The sequence below is a fragment of the Symsagittifera roscoffensis genome, chromosome 6, assembly GCF_963678635.1.
Source record: "Symsagittifera roscoffensis chromosome 6, txSymRosc1.1, whole genome shotgun sequence".
NCBI lineage: Eukaryota > Metazoa > Xenacoelomorpha > Acoela > Convolutidae > Symsagittifera > Symsagittifera roscoffensis.
In genome coordinates, this window is record NC_087067.1 from 19,865,236 (window position 1) to 19,875,132 (window position 9,897).

The 9,897-nt window shown below is 41.4% G+C and overlaps 1 protein-coding gene across 1 annotated transcript; it reads right to left on the bottom strand.

Annotated features, from left to right (window-relative positions):
* Positions 1–5,779: 5,779 nt before the first annotated feature.
* On the bottom strand, positions 5,780–8,065 carry LOC134848397 (twinfilin-1-like). The gene is made up of 3 exons (XM_063865829.1): positions 7,529–8,065; positions 6,972–7,256; positions 5,780–6,422 (listed from the first exon to the last, which is right to left on the bottom strand). The coding sequence occupies exons 1-3, from the start codon at positions 8,025–8,027 to the stop codon at positions 6,184–6,186; spliced, it is 1,023 nt and encodes a 340-aa protein (XP_063721899.1). The 5' UTR covers positions 8,028–8,065; the 3' UTR covers positions 5,780–6,183.
* Positions 8,066–9,897: the final 1,832 nt, after the last annotated feature.

The window sequence follows — 9,897 nt, forward strand, 5'->3', positions numbered from 1 at the left end:
CTTAGCGTATCATGCCATAGATGTAACTGGAGAAAATTATTTGCTGTGGACCTGTTAACGCAGCTACTCCAATGTCCTTGGAAGATCTGTTCAAACCGAGCGAAATTGTTCCTCTTCTAAGATTTTGACTGAAACTTGTGCTTATACCATCTTTTCAGTTGTCATAAGCAACAACTTTAAGTTGAAGTAATTAAAGTTGACGGGTCGAAAAAAAAACTGTCAGTGCTTTCTATGTCTCGTCTTGGCAGACTAAAAAACCTTGCACTAATCATATCTACCAAAGCACCTGATGAAATTTAGATTGGTTGGGCCTAATAATGCCAACTGATTAGTTTCATTTTCATCAAATCAGCCTTCATCAAATCACTGAGTTCATCAAAATTATGCTCTGAACGTTCATAAATACTGTTTTTGACATTTGTTTTCTTTAAGTTGAATCTAAGCTGGCATCGGATCATCAACAAACCAAAGCAGCGTTCCCTAAGAGTGGATCAAACACTGTGGTTTTATCTGTGTTTAGCTGTAGTCACTGTACGCAACACTGTTGGAAACAGATACTGGCGCAATCTTCTATTTCAGTGATCCTGAGGTTTCTAGTCTGTGTTTTGTCAACAACTCGTTCTACTGCCATCAACTAATCAAATCTGGCTAGTAAACATCTTCCATGATCTCACTATATATAAAGTACCTGTTCTCTTTGGGTATCATTATTTAGTGTAGTCAAATTTTTAGACTTTTAACTATTTTAGAATATTATTGTACGTTTCGTGTATTCGATCAGGCGTTTTTCAACTGAGGAATGCTTAGGTCAGATGCTATGACTGATCTACAGTTGGACCTCATCTTAATTACATGTTAGCATTGGGCATTGACTTCTAAACGACTGTTTTTTCTCTACAAAAATTCGGCTTTCTCAACTTAAGCAAATGTTGAAATCAAAATCAATTGTTACTCAGTGATTCACATTTTTTTTCCGTTTTTTTTTCAAAATTGTACCAATTATATTTGTTGAAGCGCAAATGTAAATATTAGGTCAGCGTGCTATTTCTGCAAATAAGAACTAAATGCCGTGCAGTCAAGAGACTAGTCTCTCACGCTGATCAACTGTGTTCGAACCCCCCCATAGCCAGACCTTAAAAAATTCAAACTCGAGAGCTATAATCCTATTTGACCGTTTTTTTTTCGTTCTAATACACTTCAGCCTTGATTAAGGCTGACCTTCAAAGAGAAAAATTTGATTCAAGGACAAATTTTGTCGCTTGAGAGCTTGCTTTGAGTTATTCAGACGGTTACGCCCGATGTTAAAGTATGTTTAAAAAACGTTTTATTTATAGATTTTTTAGAGTAATTTTGCCGAAAAAATGCTCTTTATTTCAACTGCTTGAATTGGAAATTTGTTCGATTTTTGGAGATTAGCGCGCACATTGAGGCGCCACATAAAGGACCCATTGGACCCAAAACTTATAAAAAAAACTTTTTAAATAGTGTGTTTTATATAATGTTAGCAGCAATGGGGCGTATGCCTCCGAAACATCTGTTGTGACGCAACCGTAGATCTTGGTCTTCGGTGTGGCAGTGGCTACGTACGACGAAATGAACGTCGACGAGGAAATAGAAGAAGCACTTAGCACACCGAAACCTCCGTCCTTGGTTGGCAGCGAGATTTGTTGTTCACTTCGCAATGGGCGTAATGCGGAGGCATACGCCCCATTGCGATTGGAGAAACACTAAGACGTCTCACTGCCAAGTACGTTTCTCGACGAATGCTTCGCAAGTTTCAGTCTTTTTTCGAGCCATTACAGCTTGGCGCAGGCAGCCGCAATGGATGCGAAGCCGCCTCACATGCTGCCAGAGAGTACATTGCTTCTGCGTGCGCGGACGAAGCATTCGCCAAGATCGATTTCTCCAACTCCTTCAACAGTGTCAGATGGGATACAATGTTTGAATGCATTGCTGAACACGCACCGGAGATCCTCCGCTTGTCAAAAGTTACTACAATGAGTCAAGATTCCTCTTATATGGTGATTACATAGTCAAGTCAGCTGAAGGTTTCTAACAGGGCGACCCGCTTGCCACCTTCGCCTTCTGTTTGGTCCTCTACCCTTGTCTCAAGGAACTCGTAAGTAAACTGAGGCTTGGTTACCTCGACGATGTTTCTTTCGGAGACCACTGGCGGACAGCTCTCAAAGACCTCATAGTTCTCCGCAAAAAAGCTGAGCGCATAGGACTCCAACTCAACGTCAAGAAGTGCGAGATCACCGCCTTCGGTCCGAACAAAGAAACCATTGAAAGAGAGTTCATTGCTACGTTCCCGAACATTACAGTGGTCAACCCATCGATGACCACCTTGCTGGGTGCCGGCTTGGGTGAGAAAGCAATCAGGTGTGAACTCCAAACTTGACACCGTCAAGAGACTGACAGAACGCAACCCATCAACTACCAAGCCAAGCGGCTTTCTTCCTGATGAAAAACTGTTTCATGATGCCGAAGTTGATGTATGTTCTTCGAGCCAGTCCAGCTTTCAAGCACGATGACCTGGTGAAGGAATTCGACCAGCAGGTATCGACAGAACTTGCGCGCGTCTTCAATTGCTTGCTAAATGAACGAATTCAACAACAAATCTCGATGCCAACCAAGAACGGAGATTTCGGCGTGCTAAGTGCTTCTTGTATTTCCTCGTCGACGTTCATTTCGTCGTACGTAGCCACAGCCACACTGAAGACCATGATCTACGGTTGCGTCACAACAGATGTTTCGTTCACAGACGCCACCAGACACTGGGTGTCTCTAAGCGGGCACAGCTTGACCAGCCAAACACTCAGCGTTCACCAGAAACGGTGGTTGTCTCCCATCTTCCAACGCCAGTTCACCGCCCTTCTCAACTCCGCCACTTCGCCAAGAGAAGCTGCTCGTCTTCAAGGTACACGGGCCGTAGGACCAGGTGACTTGATTGACGTTTTACCATCCCGCCCTCTGGGACTCAGTCTTTCGGACGACGAGTTTCGCATTGCATCAGCACTGCGCCTGGGGGCATCAGTCACAGCTCAACATAAGTGCAAATGTGGGCTTTTCGCTGCTGCAGATGGGTTACATGCTCTGATATGCCCTAAAATTAAGCACCGTTTCACCAGGCACAACAACTGCAACGTGCTCGTGAAGGAAGCGCTGAAAACAGCCAAGATACCATCCACTTTGGAGCCTATTGGGCTACTTCACAAGGACGGCAGATGACCAGACGGCTTAACACTGATTCCCTGGAGTGTCGGTAGAACCCTTGCTTGGGACTTCACATGCGTAAGCAGGTTAGCGAACTCCATTGTTCAGTAAGGGGCCCTGCCTGGTTCAACCCCGGCCTCACAAGCGGAAACCAGGAAACGCCGATTCTACTCTGACCTGCACACATTTGTTCATTTTGAACCAATTGCCATCGAAACATCAGGTGCTATAGGTAGGACTTCCTTGACATTCCTCCAAAATCTTGCCAGTCGCGTAGAAACGGTCATAAAGGTCTGGTAAAGGTCATTTTGGGACATAATTGTCAAAAAAGTGGCAGCTAGCAAGCCGTGCCATACTAAGGCTGCCTGACGCTATATTTAATGCCCGCGGAAATCGAGTATTGGTATTTTGGAGGCCCCATTGTCAATAATCAGGCAACAACAAGGGCCGTGCCTTGCGAATTCTGTTCGTTGGTGACGTATGGACCCATGGAACTGTGGTAAAAATAATTTTGAGACATAATTGTCGATAAAGAGGCAGCTAGGAAGCCGTGCCAGACTAAGGCTGCCTGACATTCACTTAAATGCCCGTGGAAATCGATTATTGCTACTTTGGAGGACCTAGTGTTAATAATCAGGCAATTAGAAGGGCCGTGCCATACGAATTCTGTTCGTTGGTGACGTAAGGACCCATGTAACTGGTAAAAGTAGTTTTGAGACATAATTGTCAGTAAAGAGGCAGCTAAGAAGCCGTGCCACACTAAGGCTGCCTGACATTCACTTAAATGCCCGTGGAAATTGAGTATTGGTATTTTGGAGGGGTCTAGGACAACAAGCCGACGGGACTTCAAGCCGAAGGGACTTCAGGCCGAAAATTAAACCTTACAAGCACCTCAAATCATTATTTTGTCATCTGTAAAACGTTTTTTTTCTTTAAAATCTTCGGCTAGTTTAGTCCATAATACGCGTCATTTATGACAATGAATTACTTAGGATTGGCATTAGTTTATAATATCAGCCGTTTTTTGAAATGCATAAATTATGAACAAGAAAATTACCTTCAACCGTGTTTTATTTTTCAACTTTCCTAAACATCATTTGGAGGTTTAAATCTTATGAAAACGCTAATAATTACCGAATAAAGATCACGAAATTGAGAAATTCTTGAAAAAGTATTCAAACTAACCTTATTTCATGACTTAATGAGAAAATTTTCGGCTTGAAGTCCCTAATTTTACTATTCGGCTTGAAGTCCCGTCGGCTTGATGTCCGGCACCCATTTTGGAGGCCCTATTGTCAATAATCAGGCAACTAGAAGTGTCGTGGCTTACGAATTCTGTCCGGCGGTTACGTAGGGAGCTATGGAACTCTGGTAAAAATAATTTTGAGACATAATTGTCAATAAAGGAGCAGCTAGGAAGCCGTGCCGTTCCAACGCTGCTTTTGAAGGAAAGCTCTTTATTTGAGTTTTCCCTCGCTAAGTCTTGAAAACTTCGGCCATAAGAAGCGGTAGACTAGAGATCAATCAGTAGGCAAAGTGGCACAACCAATCAGAATTCAAGTTTAAAGCTGGCGACTTGGTTTGGCTCAGAGAGCCTGACAGTCCACGTGGACACTACCCACTCGCACGTATCGTTAGACTGCACTACGGCAAGGAAGATGCGCGCAATCCGCCGACATAGAGACCGTTACTAGCGAAATGACCCGCCCGACCGTAAAGCCCGCTCCCTTTTTTCCTTCTTTGGGGGCAGAGGATGTTGCAGCACAGATGTAATTATTAGTTCAGCGTGCTGTTTCCACATAGAAGAATTAATTGCCGTGCGGCCATGACACAAGTCACTCACACCGGTCAACCGTGTTCGAAGCCCCCCCCCATACCCAGACCTTAATACATGTAAACTCGAGGAGCTATAAGCCCATTTGACCGTTTTTTTTGTTCTAATACGGTTCAGCTTTGATTAAGGCTGACCGTCAAAAAGAGCAATTTGTCTGAAGGACAAATACTGGTCGCTTGAGAGCTTACTTTCAGTTATTCAGACGGTTATGCCCTATGTTACCGGTCTTAAAGTATGTTTAAAAGTTGTTTTATTTATTGGAAGTTTTAGAGTTATTTTGCCGAGAAAATGCTCTTTAATTCAATTGTTTGAATTGGAAAACTCTTCGATTTGCGGAGATTAACGCGCACAATATTAATAAATTTACAGACGTCATCATGATAGATTTAGGCGCTCACAAAAACTAAAAATCAGTCATAATTTCTCGCTCCATTTGCATTTTTGGACTGGAGAGGGTACTTTGCCGAGTTTGAATTTAAATTTAAACCATAGATCAGACCGTACAAAAAAAATCAAACACGACCTAAATAAGTGTCTTAAGTTCGTTGATTGACACTTCAAATATAGCCAATATAATTGCTCATGACGCACCAGGGTCAAAGGAACGTAGTTAAATGATTAATGAGTGACATCTTTTTTTAAGAATCAGACCATTTTAGAAGCGATAGGACACTTTTTCCAGATTTCATCTAGGCCACCGAAACAGATACTTCATGATTCAAAAAACTATTCGAAAAACTACCAATGCTTAATTTTTGTTGTGAAAATCACAAGCAGTTCTTCTATTGTTTCATTTGTCTGACAAGGCAATGAAAGGTGAAGCAGTTTACATTCATCTGTTGCTGATAAAAAAAATAGTTGGCACAGATGACATTCGAATAATTATAGAAATTCAACATTAACAGCTACGTAAAAAATCCAATTTTGGATTGGGTTTATGCAGGAGAATTAGAATCAATATGAAAACAGTTTGCAGAAATTGAAAAAATTATCATGACAAATTGAGTACTAATGGTGTAAATTAATTTGATAATTCTTTATGTCATAATTTGTCTTAGGTGGGACAAGATATCATTTACTAATTTAATCGGTTTGTACCAACTATTATTTTATCACTTTATTTGAAATATAAATTAAGCTTTTGGATTTGCCCGCTGCCTCCCTGGCGCTTTTGGCTTCTCGAAAGTCTTCTTGACAGCCTGCTCCTTCATTTTTACTTCAGAGAGTAGAAATTGCTCTGTGATCTGGTCATCATTTATGTCTACTTCTACTTTACGGTCGATCGATATTCCGACCGAGTCACTGGACAACATTTGGAGGAATGTGCTTTTGCAGCTGGAAAAGAGCATCTTCTCTTTCACTGTTCCAGCATCTAAATATAACATACAAGCAATTAACAGTGCAACAAGGTAAAAGAAATTTTCACAACAGTTAGGATGTATAAACAAGATCAGGGTGGCCTTTATTGTTTTAAACTGATCAAAACATAAAAAAATATATATACAACGCTGGTATGGCCCTATCCAGCTTATGCACGGACCTTAACTACCCGGGAGGGACCCTTATGTAATTCAATTATTTTTTAATTTTAAAAGGCTATGATTCAAAATTGAAATCTGCTTTTTTAGTCAACTTACGGCTGAAATTGATAAAAATCGTTTGATACTCATGGTTCAATAAAAGGCTTCGTTATACCAGATGTCCAGAAAAAGCAATCAATTTTTTCCATAAACAACAAGAATCATGGGTTAATACAGCTTTTCTCAAAAAAAGCCTAGAAGTGCAACACCTAAATCTGAATCTTCCAATTACGATAGCCCCTAGAACAAGGAATATTTCGCACATATTGAGCATAATTTGAAAGACCGTTTTTAAAAATTCACAACGATCGACTACCCCTAATCATCATCTCACCACTTACTAGATATCCCATGAATGAAAATAACAGGGTGGTCCTTGATGAATCCGTCTGCGGCACTCACTGGCACTCGATAGAGATTATAAGTTGCCCTGTCACGCGGTACAAGTCCGTCAATTCCATCCATGGAGACGTTTCTCTCCGACAAAATGCAGTCGATTATTTCTTCTTTCCCATTGATGACAAATTGGGCGAAATTGGCTGTTTCGTTTTTGAAGTTGGTAATGGCATCAATAGCGGCTTCAGTTGGCGGAAATGATATGTTTGATGACAGCTTCACTTTATCTCCTAAAACAATGTTTCATTTAAACTATAGAATATCACATGATAATGCAATATGAATGATCGATAGACATTCCGCTTAATCATTTCATTATTATTTCAAAAGATTATTGCTCAAGATTTAAAGTGGTGGTAGACAAATCGCTGACTATTCAGATTTGCTTCAATTTTGTCCAGGAAAGTAACTAAGTTAGTGTAATGTTATGCTAATGCTAGCGTACAAATGGCCAATGAGGAATCTGGAGTATCGGCCTTTTAAATTTGTTATATTAACTTACCCAATCCCCTCATCGCTTGTCTCTCAGCTTCTCTAACTTTTTCAAGCTCTATCTCTTGTTCTGTAAAAGGTCTGTCACTTCTATCCTGGCTTCGCATGTAACTTTCATAAGTTAGATCCGACTTCTCTGTGGCAAAGTATTCTGTCTTCAATTGATTCCCACCAAACTCTCGCTTGATTGCCGGCTTCGTACTTGAATACAACATTTTTTCTCGCGTTTTAGAACTCACTGGTACATAAGTCATGAGAACCCATTCGAAGCCATAATTGTTTGATATGTCGGTACGTAGAAGTAAATAGCAGGGTGAGTCATTGTCAACAATTTGAATCAACGTCTTGAAGTCTTCTTTGAAATCCGACTCAACATTTGATGTCATCTCATACAGCATTTTTTCATTCTTGATAACAATTTTCAGGACTCGAACGTCTCCAGAAGTTTTACACCTCGCTATTTCTTCTTTCAACTTTTCATCGGGAGCTATGCCTGTTTCATGTGACATCTCACTGAATTAGTTCAAAAACTATATCTCTAAAAAACATTCTACATAGGCCACTCAGATATATGATGAGTGCAGTCAAAAGTAGTTAGCCTTTTTCAGAATCGATAACTTTCAATAAATTTCAGCTAATATTACTCAGAATTGATATAAACTAGCAAGCCCGCCTCCAAAAATCAATTGGCTTGCAAAAAATTAGCTGTTGTTCTGATCAAGCTATCCAAACAAAGAAATTTTGAACATTTTCAAGTTATGCCATATGGTAAATCGTTTTGAAAAACTTTAGGTTTCATAGAACAAATCGGGTCATAGAGCTATGCAACTTTGAAAAACTTTTTTCTAAGCAAGCTAATCAAGCTATTAAAATTTGATATCTTTCAAGTTTTTTTGCAGAACGAAAGGCTCGCAAAAAAAAATTCCAAGCAAGCTATTAAAGCAATGAAATTTTGAATTATTGTAGTTTATTTCATCGACTGCATCGGTTCGAGAGAAGTTCAAGTTTTTCTAAGCAAACAGTTAAAGCTATGAAACTTTGAATTCTTTCAAGTTATTTCATTAGGAAAGATGCAACATCTGAAAGATGCAATGTCCTCTTCAGCGAACGAAGCAGGTAACCAGCTTGTCGCGTCAGTAACTGAGTTCTGCAACTGTTTTTGCGTGACGACTTGCCAGAGTTCATCAAGCCTGTTCTATCAAGCGCCACACTGATATCCTTAACAAAGAAATGCGGAGGCATACGCCCCATTGCGATTGGAGAAACACTGAGACGTCTCACTGCCAAGTACGTTTCTCGACGAATGCTTCGCAAGTTTCAGTCTTTTTTCGAGCCATTACAGCTTGGCGCAGGCAGCCGCAATGGATGCGAAGCCGCCTCACACGCTGCCAGAAAGTACATTGCTTCTGCGTGCGCGGACGAAGCATTTGTCAAGATCAATTTCTCCAACTCCTTCAACAGTGTCACACGGGACACAATGTTTGAATGCATTGCTGAACACGCACCGGAGATCCTCCGCTTGTCAAAAAGTACTACAATGAGTCAAGATTCCTCTTATATGGTGATTACATAGTCAAGTCAGCTGAAGGTTTCTAACAGGGCGACCCGCTTGCCACCTTCGCCTTCTGTTTGGTCCTCTACCCTTGTCTCAAGGAACTCGTAAGTAAACTGAGGCTTGGTTACCTCGACTATGTTTCTTTCGGAGACCACTGGCGGACAGCTTTTACAGACCTCATAGTTCTCCGCAAAAATGCTGAGCGCGTAGGACTCCAAATCAACGTCAAGAAGTGCGAGATCACCGCCTTCGGTCCGAACAAAGAAACCATTGAAAGTGAGTTCATTGCCAAGTTCCCGAACATTACAGTGGTCAACCCATCGATGACCACCTTACTGGGTGCCGGCTTGGGTGAGAAAGCAATCAGGTGTGAACTCCAAACTTGACAACGTCAAGAGACTGACAGAACGCACCCATCAACTACCAAGCCAAGCGGCTTTCTTCCTGATGAAAAACGGTTTCATGATGCCGAAGTTGATGTATGTTCTTCGAGCCAGTCCAGTTTTCAAGCACGATGACCTGATGAAGGAATTCGACCAGCACGTATCGACAGAACTTGCGCGCGTCTTCAATTGCTTGCTAAATGAACGAATTCAACAACAAATCTCGATGCCAACCAAGAACGGAGATTTCGGCGTGCTAAGTGCTTCTTGTATTTCCTCGTCGACGTTCATTTCGTCGTACGTAGCCACAGCCACACTGAAGACCATGATCTACGGTTGCGTCACAACAGATGTTTCGTTCACAGAAGCCACCAGACACTGGGTGTCTCTAAGCGGGCACAGCTTCACAAGCCAAACACTCAGCGTTCACCAGAAAGGGTG

Bases quoted from the DNA above. Each gene is read 5' to 3' on its own strand.
- LOC134848397 (XM_063865829.1), bottom strand. From the start codon at position 8,027: ATGTCACATGAAACAGGCATAGCTCCCGATGAAAAGTTGAAAGAAGAA. The intron at 7,257-7,528 runs GTAAGTTAATAT...ACATTGTTTTAG, and splicing joins ACAAGCGATGAGGGGATTGG to GAGATAAAGTGAAGCTGTCA. The intron at 6,423-6,971 runs GTAAGTGGTGAG...TGTTATATTTAG, and splicing joins TTTCATTCATGGGATATCTA to ATGCTGGAACAGTGAAAGAG.